This window comes from Corapipo altera, unplaced genomic scaffold, assembly GCF_003945725.1.
Source record: "Corapipo altera isolate COAL_440 unplaced genomic scaffold, ASM394572v1 48b, whole genome shotgun sequence".
In the NCBI taxonomy this organism is placed as follows: domain Eukaryota; kingdom Metazoa; phylum Chordata; class Aves; order Passeriformes; family Pipridae; genus Corapipo; species Corapipo altera.
Window position 1 is genome coordinate 12,509,978 of NW_020884884.1, and position 21,292 is coordinate 12,531,269.

General features: G+C 38.5%; 1 protein-coding gene across 9 annotated transcripts in view; it reads left to right on the plus strand.

Moving 5' to 3' along the window:
* The window catches only part of KIF6 (kinesin family member 6), a 167,679-nt gene that overhangs the window by 87,673 nt on the left and 58,714 nt on the right, over nt 1-21,292 (plus strand). For 8 of the 9 annotated variants that reach the window (XR_003527361.1, XR_003527362.1, XR_003527363.1 and 5 more), the window contains 2 exons: nt 5,771-5,873; nt 15,188-15,243. Coding sequence is in view for 6 of the 9 variants with exons in the window: in XM_027641239.1 (XP_027497040.1) it covers nt 5,771-5,873; nt 15,188-15,243 (159 nt within the window). In the remaining 3 variants the exon portion in view is untranslated. Of the gene's footprint in view, nt 1-5,770; nt 5,874-15,187; nt 15,244-15,559; nt 16,077-21,292 lie in introns of those variants that run through there. The other variant, XM_027641241.1, reaches the window with a different exon arrangement.

Here is a 21,292-nt window from a genome sequence, read left to right on the forward strand (position 1 = left end):
ATATACAATTCAATATTTGCCTTAATACTCCTGTAGAGGATTATTAATTAATGTAATAACCTACTCCTAATAGGATGCTTGTAAGTGGTCGTTTGTTTAGGTTTTCTTTGGAAGCATTTCAATTGTGCTTTATAAAAATTATCTTTTACAAAGTTGACATTATACATAATAGTTAGGGTTTTTGTTTTATTTTAGTACTCTTAAAGCAATCCCATCTTTAGTGATCGCATATCCTGTAACAATATTCATTGCACTAGAAATTAGTGTCATCATGGCTGGGCTTCATGAATGAAGATTTGGGAAGGGCTCTACCCATGTTTGTTGCAAGAAATTAGTGTAATTTCTTGTCTTTGATTTGTGTCTGGCGTGCTCCTGTACAAGATTGTTCTTTGCTGTTAGTCATTTTCAGTGTTTCATGTAGTGATGATTTCTCTTCTGTTTATAAATTATTCCAACATATATGGAATAGTTTGTCTTGTCAATCAATTAATTTTGTGTGCATAAGATAATGCCTAGGTAAATGACCCATGCATCAGTTATCTCAAGGGTTTCCACAACAGAAATTTTCATTTGTGGAATTCATTTGTCTGACCTGCCTAGATCAATGTTCAGTACCACAATAAATATGCTCATAATCTCAAGAAAATGTTCTTTTTGCTCTGTTCCACCCCTGCAAATAAACAAAGAAACTCCAGAACCAGAGAAAGTAATGTATGCCAATGTTTTATTTAGTTCATTTCATCTGAATATTTTGGTTTTCCTTCGAGGCTTTTACCTTTCCCAAAAGTTTTGCAGTTCAGCACTGCAGGAGTGCTGTGAGCAGCCTCGTTTTATGTCTTTCCCATTTTTGAATAGTAGTCTAATGAAGGTAGCCATATGTAATACACATGGTTTTCATGAGAAATTTAACTGAGCTTTACAGCAGGGAAGTATTTGTTGTATATTGTTTTGGGGTTTGTTTGCCTATTTTTAAGTATTTATTCTTTATTGATTCATTATTCCCAAGCTCTGTTACATCTTTTTTCCATTCTGAACAGATGTCTATGATATCTTGATAGATCCTGGTAAAAATGTAATGAATTATGCTTATATGATTTCTAATACCTTAGTTCTATTACGAAGACTTACCAAATATATTGTCTTTAGTTTCATTTGGAAGTTTTTACAGTTCTTTTGTTCTCATTTGATAATAACTGGAAATACACAGTAACACAAACAGGCTGACAGTCCTCATAAGCATGAAGACTCACAATTCATACTAGTTGCTATCCTGAAATTCTTCAGACAACCCTCACTTGCATGAGAGCTTTCCTTGAGCCAAGGGGACTTTTTGCTCCTGTTGATTTCAGTGGAAGAGCTGACAATTCTTGTCCAATAGAACACTTAGTAGAAATGGAAAGACAAAGTCTTTTTCTGTGAAAATGTAGTTTCTGCAAAACAGATAGGTGGGCAGATATGTGGACAGATGCCTTTCTCATCAGAATACGTGGTCTGAACAGCTAATCCCAAGAGTTTGCTTTTGTCAACAGTCTTAATGTTCCTCCCTCAGAACAGCTCAACTTGCAATCTTAATTCTTCTCTTCTGGAGTGTTGTTTCCAATTCTTTTAGTGGGTTACACTGGCATCGTCTCATATGAGGGCTGCTGAAAACTCCTCAGAGCTCTCATATGCCAGGAACAAAATCTGGTTACAAGGTGGGATTGTGAGGTGACACTGTGGTTCTGCTTTCAGACAGAGAAGATATCAATTTCATGCTATTGTTTGACATATTTTTCCAGACCTAACTGAAGACCAGTGTAAACTTCTTCTGTGGGTTTCATGCATTGAACTTTATGAAAGCCTTCTCCCTCTGAGCAGTAAAACCTTTTTCAACAAACAAACCAAAAAACAGAAGGTGGCCAGACTCAGGACTGGGAGTGCCATTTCCAGATTGAGCAGTCTTGAAATCTGTATGCATAATACCTGCCAGGGTCTTTGCTGCTATGCAGGCTTCTACCTGCTGTAGGCGTGCAACTGAGTCTTTAAATCACTTTGATCTTTTCTTACCTTAAAAAGTAATCAGCAACACCCAAAAGCTTTATTACATTTTTACTCAGTGTATTTTGAATTATTACTGGTCTCTTAAGTTTAGCCCATTATCAATACCACAACAAGCTTTCTATTTCTTGGTCGTTTCAATCTTCTTGCTCTAGTTCAGAGCTTGAGCCTTAATTGCCATCCTGTTGACTTACCAAGTTCAGTGGGACAGCTGTAATTTGCACATTTCAGGAAAGGAGCCTATTGAACCAAAGCTTTTTGCTTAATGTGAAAGTTGAGAGAGTTCACTGAATAGGACTACAGACTGAAATCAAACCTTCAATGAAAACATTCTTAAACATACAAATTTGGGATGTGAAGTGAACTTGAATTTTACCAAAATTTCAACTGTGTGAATTTGCTGTAAATAATGATGGGTTTGCTGTGAATTTCATATTGTGTGACTTGGGCATACTTGTGTTTTAATATTAAGGCCAAACTACACAACCTAAGAGGAAAGGTATCATTTAAATCGAATTGATACAAAATTTATCACTCTTTCATGCAACTCTGTCAACTGGAGTTTCAAGACTGTGATTGCAAGAAATTTTTATGCTTTTTCCAATGATGTGAATTATTTTTATGGTAATGATTATTCCAGTTCATATTGTAATGACTTAAAGACATGTGTTTCCTGGTTCTTTCTTAGATAAGAATTTTCAAATATTTATTTTGCAACCCCATGCCATATTATTAAAGAAGGAGAGGAAAAATTGTTTGCCTTGTAAGAATGAAAGAAATCATTTTCTCTAACAGTTTTAGCTGAACTATTCCACTAGCTTGCCAAAAATTTCTCCTCATCAACAATTTCTTCTCCTAATTCTGCTTTTATTCATATCATGTATATGTATCTGTACATAAATTTTGATTTACAGCTAGAGAAAAACAGAAATTCGATAGCATCTTGGTTTAAAAGAATATATAGTTTATTTGTTGGAATTCAGCCCAGGAGAAACAGCATGCCAATAATGTTAAGGCACCTTGGCACTTGGAGGCCATTTGGAAGAAGGTGAGGCTACTTTATGAAATTAAAGAATATTTAAGGAAATGTAAACAGCATGATTGAAGATACCACATCAACCGTGGAGAAGCAATAATCTTCATTGCTGAGCAGAATGAAAACACAACCACTCCATCAAGTTTCCAATGTCTCTTGCAGTCTTTTACTAGTATTAACATTGCTGTCTTCCCTTATTATCATCCTAAACATTTTTGTCATTACCCACAGGCTGCAACATTTTTCTGTAGCTGTTTTATGTTTATATTATGCTGAGATACAATCTCAGTGTTCCATTTTAAGTTCCTTTCCTTTTATACCATTTTCAGAATAGTATTGTTTACTAGTTCATATGTTTCTCTATTTTCTTAAAATGAACGGCATAAACCAGAAAATTTCCCCTTCCCAGGAGTTCTGGGGATCTATTTTTGTGTGCTTTGTTTGGCTGTACAAATGTGCTGCCTCTTAATTTAGTGCTGGAAAATGATTATCAGATTACCTTTAATTTTGGTTGATGCTTTTCTGCCAGGCAGTAGCAATAATCACTGTAATAGTTTTGTTTTCCAAACTTACTTTACTGTTTTTACTCCTACTCTCTAAGGCAGTACATTGCCAGAAGAGTTAAATACTTTACATTGCAGTGTTATGCATGAGTAAGGGCATTCATTGTTTATTTTAGGCTTGATCAGGAATTTTGTCCAGGCTTTCTGTACTTAATACAAACTTTTTCTGCAACAAAAGCAATTCTAGAGGGTCAAATCGGGCTGCATGTTAAAATTAGTGCTAGTGATGGAATGAATGTGCTATAAAATTCTGCTTGCAAAGCTACCTGTTTTTCTTCAAGGCAAGCATGAAACATGAACATTATATTCTCAGGTCATCACCACAGAAAAATATATTTTCCTAAATCCTCTTGCTCTTTTGGATCACACAACAGTAAAGACTGCACTGTATCTTTCTTTGATTTTCTTATTCAAAAAGGGTGGAACATTTCTGCATGCTTTGCCATTCAAACATTCCTGGTGGTTCTATTTTCAACTCAAAATTTTTGAATTAGTAACAGATGTGCTGATTCTTTTGACTGAAACAGTGGGCAAATTTTTCTCTTTATTTTGAATAAATTTTTTAAACTCTTACTGATTATTGAACTCCAAGTCCTAATTTTTTTTTTACCAGCCCTCACTGTAAACAGTATCTTACATCACTGAAATCTCACTGCAGTCAGTGGGAAATTATCCTGATATTATAAGTGTGATGAGGTTTAGCAGAACATATTTAGAGTGACCTTAAAATGCAGCTTATGGAGCTAGACCCCAATAAGGGATAACATCCCCATATTGCATATCCCAACCTGTTTAGGCATGTTTTGCCTATTTTTTGCCTCAGTTTCACTAAAGTGAGTTTAGAACTCGGTGACTCTGAAAACAATGTCTTTCATCCCTATTAAGTGAGAAAATTGTGTTAAAGAAAACAGGAGAAACTTGGAGAAGGAGAAAACCCTTACACCAAAATTGCAAAACAGGTAGCCTGAAAAATAACTGGCATACGTATATTATTGGTAATGCTGGTCCATTGGCTTTCATTCATTCATGGCTAGGCTTCGCGAACGAAGATTTGGGAAGGACTCTACCCACATTGGCATGAAACATATAGAAAACACTTGCACAGCAGAAATCCTAGAAAATTTTATAGCTCTTATTCACAGTGGATTTGGGGGTCCTGGTAGACCTGAAGCAGGAAGGCAGACTTATGAATAGGACTTGTAAGTAGGCTTTAGAGGTGAAAAAAATAACAGAGAATCCAATTCCAATTTAAGGAATATAATTTTTGAGGTTTAAGTTACAACCTTGAGGTTGAATTAGAGGTGAAGCTATTTTGCATTTTTCACACTTGTTTGAGTGAGAATCCTCCACCTTTTTGCTCCTGAGCTATCTTCATTACTGTAATTTATTTAGGTGTTTCTCCTTGCTTATATAATGACATACATGTACACGTGATAACACAGGTGCTGGCATGATCTTTCATTCTCCTTAAGCCTTTGAACTTTTTTGCTAATACAAATGCATGATATCTTACTTGGATCTTAGATCATCTAACAATAAGAACTGATAAATTATAGAGACTGGAATACTTTTCTACAGTGATTTTTAAAAAGATTTGAAGGCCAAATAAGTCTTGACATTCTGGTGCACAAAAGGAAACAAACACCAAGTTGGAAATGTAAAAAGGCAGAAACCAACCATTTTTGTAAAGGATATGAAAAATATTCACTAATACATAATTAAAAGAAGCCTGAATTTTCTTTTTCTAGGAATACTGAAAATATTCGAGTTATTTTAAGGATCCAGTGTGAAACAGATGAAAGAAATACAGAAGCAAATTGAGTTTTGCTGTTGTGAAAATACCTCTGGTTCACACTTAAGAATATTTCACATCAACTTTTTAAGTTATCTTGAGAAATTATATATCTCAAGCTTTCAGACTTTAGAGAATTGAGGTGAAACAAAATTAATTTGTCAGATAATAGAAATCTTTAGTCAAAAATGCTTTCCCATTGGTGGAAAACTGAACTTTAGTCTTCTTTGTGCTTTAAGACCCCTGGGCTGACTTGCTGTGTTTGTCTAAATAGGATTTAATTAAGTGCAAAATGTCTGTCTTTTGATGACTGTGAAGTAATTTTTTTTTACCTTGGGGCAGGTGGAAAGATGTCACTTGGATGTCAGGAAGCTTTTGAAGTTTTCAAGCGAGACCATGCTGACAGTATAACCATTGAGGACAACAAACAGCTTCTGAAACAGAGGTGAGTGTCACAGCAAAATACAGCTGGAGGAATACATCTGACAGTTCATTATCAGTCTAGGTAAGAACATAATTTTACACCAGACATCCCAGACTTCTGTTGAGGACTTGGTGCAGAAACTTTGCCTTTTCTTACTTAGGACATTTCATATTCAGAAGGCACTATGTGGTAAGAGAATAGAAGTCTGGATGGAACATGAAAGTGGCATGAGGAATCTTAGTGCACATTGCCACTGGTTTTATTCATCCTCATAGCCATGTTAAAGCAACGTGGCAATGGCATTCATGATCAAGAAGTATTTAGAGGAACTAAAATCCATGTGACTGAATCAATTACTGCAATTTCCACTGTAAAAATGTTTTACTGGCTTTGACACTGAGTTGGATAGTAAGCTAGGAGATGTTTAACATATGCATCTGTCTGTTGTTCCTAACTTTTTTGCCAAGTGATTTTAGCTTCTCTCTGCCAGTTTTGCACTCGCAAACACAAATAATACTTTCCTCTTCCACATTTGTTGTTAATACTGGCAAAACACTTCAAAATGTGGTGAAGATGGCAAGAATGGAAAAAACATTGAAAACATGTTTTTGTACAGCAGATTTTAAACATCTCGCAAATTAAACCACCAACCCTTGTCCATGTTGATTGGATAACAGCAGTTTCTGTGTCAGTTTTTCAAGTGTTAACTCCCCTTGTACTGCAAAAGAAATACATGGGTTTGAGATTGCACATGCCAAAGGCAGGTCTCTCTATCTGTCCTTTTAACTAACAATTCCCCTAATAGTTGCTTGGGATTTTTTTCTTTTTCTTTTCTTTATTTTTTTTTCCCTGGAGTTTTCTCCTCCAGCTTTCTCCTGCTTTCTTCTGCTTTCTTTAACACAATTTAAACTCTTAATAGGCATGAAAGACATTGTTTTCAGGGTTACTAAGTTTAATATTTGTTTACTTCAATGAAATTGAGGCGAGAAGTGATCTCCACATCTATGTGACTTATTCAAGCTCTTGCTGTTTATCACTTTTCTGACTTGATTAACTTTCTACCTGGATCCATAACTCAGACACAGGAACACAAAGTGAGGAGGTATTAAATGTATGTAAGAATTTATCCCTGTAAACTGGATGTTTAGTAATGCCTTTCTTCTGATCCATATATCAGATGATACCACATCACTGCATCATCACTGCATAAATGAGTAATTTCTGACTTTGCTGTTTGTTGAGCAGAACACTTCATGGTCACAGCATGATAATGAGAGCAACACGGTTCTGAGCCATGCCCTGCATTTCCTCTAGTTAATCACAATTCTTCCATATTTTTTCTGTTTGTTATTACTATGAAGCAAACCAGTATTTCCTTCTGGTTTCAGAACATATAATAGAGATGGGCAGAATCCACAAAGTTTGATGACAGATTTGCCTTCCCTAAAGGACAAAGGGATTCAAACTAATGCCTTGGGTAACCCTTCTCTAATAGGCATCAGCTGATTGCTGAAATCAGTGCTAATGTGAATGTTGATACTCTGAAGCAAGAGTTTCCCTCTGCCATTTACAGTCATTTTTAGCAAAAATGCTTATAGCTCCAAGTTTACCAAGTTCATTAGAATGGATTTACATCAAGTCCAGTCTGTAATTTGGAATGCAGTCTCTGAACTACCAGTTACACAAAAGTTCTGTTACCCAGCCAGTGTTCAAATTGCACAGGAAGAAGAGTGTGGACACCACATGTTTAAAAGTTACTATAACTTCTCTTTATATGTAGACCTCTCATGTTAATAATTTTGTTTATAGTTGCATAACCACTTCTGTCATACCACAAACAGTATTTGGCTCACAAATTACTTATTTTTAGCTGTCTTATTTTTCCTTTGGGTATTTGGGGGAGATTTTCTTGGCTTGTTAATTATCATAGAGGATAAGAAGGAGCCTTTAAAGGTCATCTAGTCCAAGCCTTCTGCAATGAGCAGGGATATGTTCAACTAGATCAAGTTGCTCAGAGCCCTGTCAAGCCTGACTTTGAGTGTTTCCAGAGATGGAGCATCCATCACAACTCTGGACAACCTGCTCCAGTGTTTTACCACCCTCATTGTAAAAAGTTTCTTCCTTATACCTACTCTAAATCTACACCCTTGTCCTGTCCCAACAGATCCTGCCAAAACATTCTTATAATCCCCCTTTAAATATTGAAAGGCTGCAATAAGGTCACCCTGGAGCCTTCTCCAGGCTGAACAACCTCAGCTGTCTCAGACTGTCTTCATAAGAGAGGTGTTCCAGCCCTCAGATCATTTTTGTGGCCCTCCTCTGGACCCACTCTAATAGATCCATGTCTTTCCTGTGCTCCAGAACTGGATGCAGTACTGTTGAGGAATACATTTAGTGCCGGTAGCTCAGTGTGCCGCTTCAGTGGGAGCTGCAGATTGAGCTCTGGGTGGCAAGAGCCCAAGGCAAGAGGCACTGACTTGGCACTGACCCTTTGCACAACAAAGGGCACAGCCAGCCAGGTGAACAGACACTTAGAGGCATAGTAAGAGCTGCTGACCTAGGTGGAAGAGCTGAGACTTTCACACGCTTACACTGTCCAGGGTTTCCTTTGTTCCAGGTCCTTCCTTGGAGGCATCAGCTCAAGCTGTTATTCTGTTGTTGCATCATGATTAGATTATTTTAAGGATCCAGATGTATGAGAGGCTTTGCTATGGGAAACTTAGAGTTGAGCCAGTAAGGAACCCTTGTCTGACTGTGTCAGTATGGTGAGTGTAGGGAGTCAAGCAGGGCACCTGTTGGCTCAGTGAAGCCACCTGCTGTGAAGGGGCTTTAGTCTAGCTCAGGTGATGTGAGTGTGACTGTGTCCTGGTTTCGGCCAAGGACACAGTTAATTTTTTGCAGTAGCTGTCAGAGGGTGGATTATGGAGCTGTGTGGGCATTGCCAAGACCCTAATGTTATTCTATGCCATCTTACATCATGACCAGGGGTGTGGGGGAAAGGGACTCTCTCGCGCTTTTGAGAAGGGCATTCCTTTTCTGGTGGAACAAGTGTGGCGAACAGAGTGGTGGGGTAATGCTGGTCTGGAGCAGAGGGAGTGGTTTTGATGATATGGCTGAGGTTGGGTTGAACTCCACACTCTCTCTTTTGTACACTTTTTGTATTAATATGGTTGCTCTTACTGTCTCATTGCTGTTTCCAGTAAATTGTTCTTGTCTCAACCCATGATCTTTGCCTTCTGTGCATCCAGCTGGAGGGGGAGGGGAAGTGAGTGGCATTGTGGTTTTGTTAAGCCACTAAATTTGAGAATACAATTCCTAAACCACAACAGACTACCAGAGTGGCTCCTGGATAGTCAGACAGGAAAATTTCCTTAATAAGTGCTCCAGGTGGGATTTCACAAGACTGCAGTAAAGGAGAGAAATCACCTCCCTCAACCTACTGGCCTCCCTTCTTTTGTTGCAGCCCCAGATACAGTTCACTGCCTGGGCTACAAGAACACGTTACCAGGTCATGTCCAGCTTTTCATCCACCAGTACCCCCAAGTCCTTCTTCTCAGGGATGCTCTCACTCTCTCCATCCCTCAACCTGTATTGATATCAGGGTTTGTCCCAACCCAGATGCAGGACCCTGCACTTGTTCTTCTAGAACTCATGAGTTTCACATGGGCCCACTTCTTGAGCTTGTCCATCCTGTCCCTCAAGTATGTGAACTGCACCTCTCAGCTTGGTGGCTTATGCGAATGTACTGAGGGTGCACTCAATCCCAGTGTCTCTGTCATCAGTGAAGATTTTAAACAGTACCAGTCTCAGCAATGGACCCCTGAGGGGCACAACTTGTCACCAGTCTCCATCTGGACAATGAGCCGTTAAGCATTACCCTCTGGATGCAACCATCCAACCAATTCTTCATCCATTGAACAGTCAACCTGTCAAATCCTTATATCTCCCATTTAAAGAGGATGTGGTAGACTGTGTCAAAGGCCTTACAGAAGTCAAGATAGACAACATCCACAGCCCTTCTTTTCTCCAGAAATGTAGTTATTCCATCATAGAAGGCTACTAGGTTGGTCTGGCAGGACTTGCCCTTGCTGAAGCCATGCTGGCTGTCTTGAATCACCTCCATGTTCTCCATGTGTCTTAGTATAGCTTTTAGGGGGATTTCTTCCATGATTTTCCCAGGCACAGAGATGAACCTGATGGTTCATAATTCCTGTAGGTCCCATAGACCTGTGTACAGTTTCCCCGGGTGGTCATGAACCTGATCTTCTCTTACAGTGGTAGGGATTTTGCTCCTCTAGTCCCTGCCTTGCAGTCCATCCACTCAAGCAGTGTGAGAAGAGAAATTGCCAGTGAAGACTGAATCAAAAAGGTCATCAAATACATCAGCCTTCTCCTCATCCATTGGTACCAGTTTCCCAGTCTTGTTCATCAGGGAGGGATATGCTTTCTTTGAGCTTCCTTTTCTGGCTGACATACCTGTAGAAGTCTTTTGTATTATTCTTCCCATCCGTTGCCAAGTTCAGCTCCAGCTGCACCTTGGCTTTTCTGACTCCATCCCTACATAACCAGGCAACACCACTATACTCTTGCTAGGTTACTCCTTTTTTCCACTACCTGTGCATTTCCTTCTTGCCCTTTAGATTGATCAGCAGGTCTCAACTGAGCTGTGCTGGTCCCTTGCCTTCCTTGCCTGATTTCTTGCTCCTGGGGATTGAGAAGTTTTGCACTTCATGGAAACCATTCTAAAAGATCTGCCAGCTCTGTTCGACTCCTTTGTCCCTGAAGGCAGTTTCTCAGGGGATGCTATTAACTAACTCCTTGAAGAGCTGGAATTTTGCTTTCCTAAAATTTAGGAGCCTAACTTTACTCTTTGCCTGACCCATATCTCTCCAGGACTATGAACTCCACCAGTGCATGATCACTTCAGCTCAGGCTGCCTCCAGTCTTGACATTCCCGATTAATGCACCTACACTGGTGACCAATAGATCCGGTATTGCATCCCCCCTATCACCTTGCTTAAGAAGTTATCCTCAATGCATTCCAGGAATCTCTTGGATTGCCTACAGCTTGCCATGCTACTTTTTCAGCAGATGTTGGCATGTTTGAAGTGCTTCAGCAGGAAAAGAGCCTGCAAATGTGATGCCTCCTGTAGCCAGAGCAAGAAATCTTTGTCAATAGGCTTTCCTTGATCAGGAGGCCTGTAGTAGACACCGACCTCAAGGTTCCCTTTGTTACCTTGGTCTCTGATTCTTACCCATCAGCTCTCAGCCTGCACGTGTCTGTTCTTCAGAGACAGCTCTTCACACTCAATCCTCCCCTGGATGTAGAGAGCAACCTCTCCACCCCTCCTCCTCTCTTGTTCCTTCTGACAACCGGTAGCCATTAATAGCCACACTCCAGTCATGGGATTTGTCCCACCAAGTTTCAGTAATAGCAACTAGATCACAGCTTTCTAGCAGCACAGTGGCTTCCAGCTTCTGTTTGTTGCCCACACTGCGTGCATTAGTGCAAAGGCACCTCAGCTGGACTGTTGACCATGTCACCTTCTTAAAGGGGCACTTCTTAATTCCTTTGAGGTATTTCGCTGGTGTTTCCCTGTTGGTTCCTATTACCTCAGGAGCCCCAGGTACCTCTCAGTAAGACATCGAGTACGCATTATATCATTCTTAATTGAATGGTGAACTGTCAGTGAGCCTAATTGGAAGTTTCACTGTGAAGGTCACAACTGTTGCTTGGGCTGTGAAATTATTCATATAGATGTGACTATATATGGTCATACATATACAATATACATGTATTGTTTTCTGTAACTACCCTTGTATAAATGCTCAAAAGCAGTCATTTGGTTAAATCAAATACTGAAAACATTTGTTTTGTTAAAATATATATATATATGTATAAGAAAAATTCTGGTTTTGAATAAAGCTTTTCACCTTCTGCTTCAGAGCTCTTCACAGAGGCAGTAGCTTAGTACTGTAGGTCAATACTCTCTCTGGATTTAAAAGGGGGGAAGTCTGATATGTTTAAGGATAATTTCTTTATGAAGCTCATTACTGTTCAAGTGCAAGAAAATAGTTTCAAGCTATTCAGTTAGGACAGTTGCCTATGAGGAGTACCTTCGTAAGATAAAAAAGGTGACCTTCTACAGCTTACTTTACAGTTAATACAAAACAATTATTTTTTATTTTTCTTCTGTACATTAATAATTTCTTCCTTGCTTAAAAAAAACCAAGACAAAACTAAACACAAAAACCCACCAAAAAACCATGTGTTTATGCCCAGACAGAATCAGATTTCTGCAATTTGGACTTCCTATACTTGACTTCCAGAGAACTTAATAACATCCTATTTCTCAACATAACCATGTTCGCTTAGGATTGTTTCTCTGAGGAGGAAAAATATACATCTCATTTTCTGGTGAAATATACTATCAAAAAATCTTCCCAGATGAGCCATTCGAATGTAATATTGCATATTGCACAAAGCTTTTAAGCCCCATCTTAGTCAGTATTTCCAGTAGTAAAGTTCTACTGAGCTCACAGATGTGATGTAAATCTAGTTTCCATTTTGTTTTCTCCACTGTTTTCCATTTTCTTCTTTCCTTACTTTCTGTGTTTCAGCTGGTTAGCAACTAACTTGTTTTTTTCAATACCTATGGGCAAGTTTCATGGAAAGGATGAGTTTCACTTAGGTCACTCGTTGTTGTAATTTCTAATAATTAAAAACAAGTGAATGTTCATTTAATTCACTAAATGTCTCCACTGTCTTATTAGACAGCCTCTGAGTTTGTCTTGGTTTACATTATGAGTTAGAGATTTGTTTTTCAAGAAGTTTATTTTTAAATTACTGGCACTTGCGTTCAGAAAGTGAAATCTTTGCCAAAAATGCTTGTTCCACTGAAATCAGTGGCTAAATTCACTTTAGGGTTTCGTCATGGAGTATTTATCTTGTAGGTAATAGAAGCCATGATTTGTCAGCTTCAGCCTTTCTGTTGAGTGGTCTCCATGTAAGATACACAGGAAGCTTTTTCAGCTTACAATATGTAATTGTTCACTCATCGATATTCATAGCAATATCAGGTTAATGTTAGATAATATCACCTTTTTTTTAATTGGAAGAGTATCAGTAATAGGTTTTTACCTTTTAATACTAGAGCCAAATCTTATGCCTTTACCTGGTTTATTTTGTTAGACTGACTCATAGTCACAGATGGAATCCATTGGACTGTCATACATTAATGCCAAATTTCAGTTTATGTTATTGTGCCAGTTTATAGACTGTGGTGTTTGAGAAACATATGCACGATCCATTCAACTATTGGCAGTAGCCTATGAATAGGGACTGGATAGATAGATGGCTTCAACTTGTCTGGATAAATCTCTCTGTGAACATGAATCAGAGTTAATAGTCAACATGAAATTTGCCTCAAAAATTATTAAGTTATTGAGGAACTTGCTATTTGGTTCATGGGACCTGAGGGAAAGAAAGAGGAGGTACTTTGGGGTTTCTTCCATTTGATATTTACACACTCTTCAACGTCTACTTGCAGCTCTAAGTCAACACCAGTAGAATAAGCTTATATAAAGTCTCACAGATGCTTCAAAGGCTTCTGCCTTCTTTATGTAAGAAAGAGTAAGTGCTGAGGAGCCCTCCAGCTCCAGCCATTTAGTCTTGTTGAATTCAGCTTTGAAAGTGTATGTTTGTGAGCAGATACCAATGAAGGCACCCGAAATTCTCACTCATTCCAGTTTTACAGGGAAATTGACTAGTTGAGAAGGGGCAGTTTTTCAAACCCCACCTCTCCAGGGAGAAGTTGTATTTCTTTACTCTATTTTGCCATTATTTGAGTTAGACAGAAGTACAATTTGTGGATTTCCTCAGTTACTTTGTCTAGAGCAAGGCTCTTCCAGATCACCTGAAGTCTTGCTTAATAATTGAGTTCTGCCTCCACATTCTGCAAGGTTCCACTTGTACACATCCAAGTAACAACTCAGAGTTTCATGTCAATCTTAATGTCCTACAACAAATGTCACAGTGCAGCAAATCATCGTTCTAAATTTTAAACTATTACTGTTTAGACTATTACAACTGATGTTTTCTTGAAATAGCCTCAGTTCTCTCAGTGACTCATTGGACTTTTTACCATTGTACTTTGAAGTAACTGTCATTATTTTTACAGCACAATATGTTTGGCATTTGAAAACCTGATATGTCCTAAACCTGATTTTTCCTGAACAGTTTTATATAGTACCGAATTAAATAAGTGTAAGAGAATAATTATGACAGCAACTACTTTGAAACATCAGAAAATGGACAGAAGAAAAGCACAAAAGGAGTAGGCATCAAGTGCTAGCAGACTGTAAGAAATGTAGAGAATATAAATTTTTAAGGCTCAGTAGATAGCTGGTTTTTAAGAATACATTTAGATATGACACATTTCCTAAGGAGCAAGACATACCGTGAGCTGTTGCAAGCTAAAAAAGAAACTTCTGATCATCAGAATATTTTACATACCATGTGAAGATTTGATTATTTGAATATAATGAGGAAGTGGTCAGTGAACTCATTTAGAAACATCCCTGGAGGGAATTTCCCGCTTATTTCCAGTTTTGATTTGAGGTCAAGCTATTTGCATTCTAGAAAAAGAGCATTTCCAAAGACTGATTCATTCATTCATTTCCATCCTTCTCAGCCTGCTTCTTGCTTGCTATTTGCATATCTCCATGTGTGTTGCTATTTGAGCAGTAGCTGAATATCAACTGAAAGTCTGCATTCACTTAGTGGCTTAGTGGCTTTCTGTAGCCGTGATTTAGTTTTCTCACATTTTCTGTTTGAGAGGTTTCTTAGTGATTAGGATGTATATTTCCACACAGCACAGTGTTCATTGGGAATATGCTAATTACAGGCTGAAATTTGAAATTTCCTAGTGAGCAGTTCTAATACTTTCAATCATTTTGTTTTAATTTTCTTGGGTTATTTTTTAATTTTACTTTTATATCACTGTTTGTTAAAACACTGCGAGTAAAGTAACATATTAAGAATAATACTGTGGTGTAGTAAGAGTATTTAAGAGAATCCAGTCATTAGAGTTGAGATACCATAGTTTTTAAAACTTAAAAGGTCAAATACATTGGTTTTGTCTGTCTAGTAAACTTATCTGTTGCATGGTTTCTTTCAGAAAGGTTTCTCTTGGACCGGATAATCTTTCTAATGGAAAATTGTTTCCAATTACTTCTACTTACCAATCAAAAATTAGTACTGAGTAATTCAGTATTTTATTGTTTCACTAGTTGTTCTTTAGAATAATTCTGTATCATTATCCTTGCATTGACAGGTTTGCTGAAGTTAAAACCCTTGGAGAAAAGCTAAATGAAGTGAGAAGTAAAATAAGTGAGTATATTTTAACCTCATTTTACCTTTTAGTTTATGAAATCACAGCATTCAAAAGATGTGGGAAGAGATTCTATTTTCTAAAAGAAAATAGTCAATGCATTGCTAAGATTTCTGGTAAAGTAAATTGTAAGCTGATGATGGCAGTAGTAATTTTATGTACAAATTTTGATTATTTCAAATACCATAATGTGAAAAAGAGCTCCCTTCTTTTAAAGAAATTTGACATGATGTCTGAAATTTATCAGAAGGAGAAATTAAGGTTTTTTAATTTTAAATTGTCATCACAAAACCTCTCTCGATGATTTTTGAGCAGTCTTGGGGTTCCAGAGGTGTCCCAGCACACTGGAAGCAAATGTTGTCTTGATTTTTAAGAAGGGCAAAAGGGAGGACCCTGGAAACTACAGGCCTGTCAATCTCACTTCAGTGCCTGGAAAAAAGTAGTGGAGAAGATTATTCTGGGAAGGATTGAAAAACATCTGCAAGACAATGCTAGGTTGATTGATCACAGCCAGCACAACTTCCTGAGAGGAAAGTCCTGCTTATCAGACTTGATTTCCTTTCATGACAAGGTAACCTACCTAGGTAATCAAGGGAAGCCAGCTGATGTAATCTTTTTGGATTTCAGTAAAGCTTTCAATACTGTCTCTCACAGGAACTTTCTGGACAAAATGCCCAGCCCGCAGCTGGATAAACACATCATGTGGTGGGTGAGCAATTGGCTCATGGGTCAAGCACAGAGAGTAATAGTGAATAGGGGAACATCAGGCTGGAGACCTGTCCCTAGTGGGGTTCCACAGGGCTCCATCTTAGGCCCTGTGCTCCTCAACATCTTCATAATTGGCTTGGACAAAGGACTGGAAGGGACATTAAGAAAGTTTGCAGATGATACAAAATTGGGAGGAGCTGTTGACTCCCTTGAAGGCAGGGAGGCCCCACAGAGAGACCCTGACAAATCAGACAACTGAGCAATCACCAACCGTACTAAGTTCAACGAGGGAAAGTGCTGGATTCAGCATCTGGGGTGAGGGAACCCCGAATGCATGTACAGACTGGGGAATGAGATGCTGGAAAACAGTGCCACAAAAACTGGGGGTCCCAGTGGATGGCACGTTGAATATGAGTCAGCAGTGCCCTGGCAGCCAGGAGGGCCAACCATGTCCTGGAGGGCATGAGGAAAAGCATTGCCAGGTGGTCGAGGGAGGGGATTGTCCCGCTCTGTTCTGCACTGAGGTGGCCTCACATTGAATATTGTGTGCAGCTTTGGGCACCACAATATAAGAAAGATATTCAGCTCTTAGAGAGCGTCCAAAAGAGAGCAACAAAGATGGTGAAGGATCTTGATGGGAAGCCTTATGAGGAGTGGCTGAGATCACTTGGTCTGTTCAGCCTGGACAAGAGGAGACTGAGGGGAGACCTCATTGTGATCTTCAGCATCCTCACAGGGGGAAGTAAAGGGACAGGCACTGATCTCTTCTCTGTGGTGACCAGTGTCAGAACCTGAAGGAATGGCCTGAAGTTGTGTCAGAGGAGGTTTAGGTTGGATATTAGAAAAAGATTCTTCACCCAGAGGGTGGTTGGGCACTGGAACAGGCTCCCCAGGGAAGTGGTCACAGCACCAAGCCTGACAGAGTTCAAGAAGCTCTCAGGCACATGGTGTGACTCCTGGGGATGGTCCTGTGCAGGGCCAGGAGTTGGACTGGATGATCCTTGTGGGTCCCTTCCAACTCAACATTTTTTGTGATTCTGTGACATTTGGCATCCAGTTTCAGATTGTTCTATACCAAAAATCACCCGTGGATACATTCAACCCCAAGCTAGAGCTTATCTGATTCTTCTAGCAGCCTTTGATATGTTCCTAGTTGATTTCTGAGTTCTGTTGATTCTTAGCCTGGAGTTTGTTTTCTTAAAACTGGCTATCCAGGCTCTCTGTCAGATGTTAAACGGTTTTTTAATCTATCCCTGAAGTTCTTGGAGATCAGGTCCTTGGCCTCCCATATGCACACATTCAGGTGAACCGTGTCTCTTCAAGCTTCCAAATACAGGCTATGGGGGACCAGATTTAAAGGTACTCTGGCATCCAGGGCAAGTGGTATAGACCTTGCACTCAGTTTCTGTCTCCTTCCTCTTTGGATGGCACCTGCACAGACATGGAAAAAGAAGTCATTATCTTCACTTTATGTACTTTATGTACACTTGACTTCTGGGAAAGAACAAAAATCTCACAGCACAACTGACAAGTGCTCTGTACTTACACCATATCCATGATTATATTCTCTGTGGTCATGAAGATAACTACTGCCAGATTCCCCTCCCAGTCACCTTCGGGTACACCACAAGTCCCTCAGTGACCTTATGCAGTATATTTAAAGTTATGTCAGATATGTGGAAAGCCTCAGCCATGTTGGCATGTGTTTTCAAACCACAGCACAAATGATGTTTGGAAGGGATCGAGAAGCAGAGACATCAGGTGCTGAGCCCTACTGCAGCAGTGTTCTGAACAATAGGTTATTTTTGTAAGACATGATACTTGAATTCACCTGTCTTCTCTCAGTTGATTAATTTGTCTCTGTCAGACTGGCCAGAACATAAATGTCAGTACAGAACCTGTTTATGGGTATCCACAGATTGACCCATGCAAACAGAATTTCAATATCTATCTCGCAACTATTGGTCTCTGCAGTGCCCATGTAAGCTCATTTAACTCCTGGTTAAACCTACTGAAAAGGATTCTTTTTTCTCTGCTGCTGCCATCTTGAAGTCCACATTGTCCTGCATTCCTTCTGTCTCCTAGATTTCCTCATCTGTGTTAAGCCCAATAGATTTCTTGACCTAAATGAGGTAAAGCCAACACTGAGTGTCAGACTTCTTTCTCTTGCTCAAGTTGAAATCCATTTTGAAGCGGGAATAGTGCCAGCAATGAGCAGCCACACGTAAGCACATCTTTCTCGGTATTTGCGACTGTGCTGGTTAAAAACAGGAGACTAGCAGCAACTCTTAAATACACCTTTTATCTGATGCAAATGTCTTAGGGGAGAACAAATGTTTGAAGGGTGTGAGAGACAGTGCAAGAAGCAGCGGAGCACGTGCCAGTCTTGAACGTACCGCTTGTATTGTCGTGCTGGGACAAGACTTATGTGGTCTGCAAGTCCCTTGAGATTTGTAGCAATCTACTGTGGCAACTCTTGGTAATAATGTAACAATGCAATGTGGATGTCGCCTCTCTAGACTGTTTCCATGGATCGCAGCAAAATCTAAAAGAAATCTTTGGTTTGGACTGAATCGCTGTGGGTTTTTCCTCAGTAAGTTAGGCAAAATTCTGATAGCTGTAGTGCAGTAGAGTATGGCTTTTGCTGTAATTAAAAACATCTGTTTTAAAACTTGTTTTTGGTTAAGTTCTTCAGTGTTAGAAGCGGAGCAATGAGTTATATCCGGGACACAAACAATACAAAAATCTAAGTGCATATTCATATGTATATGTAACATAAAAACCCAAACTGATCCCTTAAACAAAACAAGCAGCCATGTAACAAATTACTAGTATTGCACTGAACTTATATGTCTATTGCACTATACTTACATGTCTCATATAGGTAATTGTAATAAGTTGTAGACCACATGAATGTTGAAAAGTTACTTTAAGAAGCAAGCTAGAAATTACCCCAAAGTTCTAAGAAAAATTGCACAAAACACATTTCGGTTTTGTTGAAAATTAATTTTGTTATGCTCTTTTTTTTAAAATTTTGGTAATGAAATGGAGAAACAATCTTTTCTTTAGTTTGTACTGTAATCCTACTGTATAAGCAAGAAATTCCATCCATGTTGTATCCATTTATAGCTCTCCATATTCTGTCTATGCAGATGTACACTACTTTGTGTATGGTTTTTAAACATTGATGTCTGAGGCTTGAGAATGATCATAATTTACAGTCTTTTCTTTAATTCTTTCTATGTAGCATTATGCAGCATGTGAAAATTTGCACTCTGGCTAATACAAAGATTACATTTTATTCATCTGTCCTTTTGTCCTGTCCTGATTTGTTTTGAACATGGTTGTTAATATTTCTGCCTATAAGCACTTCCTAACAATTATTAAATTTTTGCATCCAGTAGGACAATTTCTGGCTTATTCTTCTCAGTCAATGCAGTTACACTACTTTATATAGTTTAGCAGCCTGAAACAATTATTCAGTTAAGTCTGCTTCATCATAGCTTACATATTCAGAAGGCCATTAAAGATGCTAAGTTTACTAGACTGCCAAATCTTTACTGAAAATGTGGTAGGAGAAATAAGAGTCATCTGCAGCCTGCAACTGGATCTTTAATTTACTTTTATTATTGTTTCAGTTTCCTTAAGCATTCCTGTCTGCCTTGTTGTGCACAATCAAGAACAGATCCCATCAATATCAGTTTCCGTTATTTCTAAGCTACTTTTAATAGTATAAAACTATGCACCACAGAGGCCATAGAGCACATTTCATGTAGTCTGATTATATTTTGAGATACTGATAGCAGCAGTTGGCTGTAACTTTTATGTCATAAATAGCCCTTCATTCTGACTTTGGAAATATTAGTCTTTTGCAGTGAAAAGTACACAGAATACTCCAACCCCTTCTCAATTACACTAGCATTTAAAAAACATCAGGAAGTTAGGGCTGTAAAAAGAAATTTGCAAAGATTTTCATGGTAGGCTTTTGCTGATGTTGCTACTTGCATAGAAAGATTAAGGAGAACAATGTCTAGTTGTAAGGTGGATTTCAAGTGTAGAGTGACTGCAATATCAGAAATGAGACATTGTGGCTAGCATGCCTTTTGCTACCCTACCACATAGTCCTGGATTCTGTCTCCTTTTATGTTTAATAGCACTACAGAGAATACAGAGATTTTTAAATTATTTTTATGGAAAATAATAGGTATATGTTTAATTTGTCATTATGCTTACTTTTCACAATGACCTCGTAGAAGTAAGGGAGTGGATTTCATTGTAGGATGAAAAGTTTCTTCTACTGATCAATGAAAACAAAAGAAAAGAAGGAAGTGTTTCTTAGTCAGGGTCATTGTAGTGACCCTGTTTGCTGCATTATCACACTAACTTCTGTGTAGGCTGAAAAAAAAGAACAGAGAGTTTTGGTGAAAGCATTGAGGGACAATTATTTTTGCAAGTCAATATATTGCATAAATACACCATAAAAATACAGAGAAATTGTATGGAGTTTGAACATGTAGACATGTCTGGATTTGTTTGAGTGAACTATTCAGAATTGTTTATGTATGACTGGAGAACATACCCAAGGACTAGTTTTTAAAAGACAAATAAAGAAAACCAACATGACTGAAACTGGAAAAAAATAACTGAGAGACCAGGAAATAATGAGAACTCTATAACCAATGTAGAAGAAGTGGAAAGTGGGCCAGCACTGACACAAAGTACATTTTTGCCTTTCTCCAACATTAAGAACTTTAAAAGTGTGTATTTCACTGGCTAAAGAACAAAAAAAAATAGGTTTCTTTTCTTGGAAAAAAAATGCTATGCCACTGCATGTGTTTTTGTATTGTATCGTTTTCAGAGAATTATGGTTTCTAACAAGAACTATAGATCCTTTTGGTATTACTGAAAGAGACTTAGTGAAGGAAATTTGATGCTGAAGCCAAGGATTTTATTTCAGAATAGTGAAGGTATAGAATTTCTCCTTGCAAAAACTTGAGTGATTGTGCCTAGCACATTGTGATGGGTCAACCTCAGCTGGCTATCCAGCCGCTCTCTCATATCCTATCCTCAACAGAACAGGGGAAAAAAGTAAGAAGAAAAAGCTTGTGGATTGAGATAAAGATGAGGAGATCACTTATCAACTACCATCACAGGTGAAACGGACTCAGGTTGGAGAAAGTTAGTTTAATTTATTGCCAATTTGAATGGAGCCAGATGGTGAGAATCATCAAGATTGAAATCAAAACTTCTCCCCGTATCAAGGTTAACAGGAGGGGTTTTTCCTCGGGTGCTGTTATCAACAGGTGGTTTTACTGGAAGCATTCTATGTGAAAAGACTGA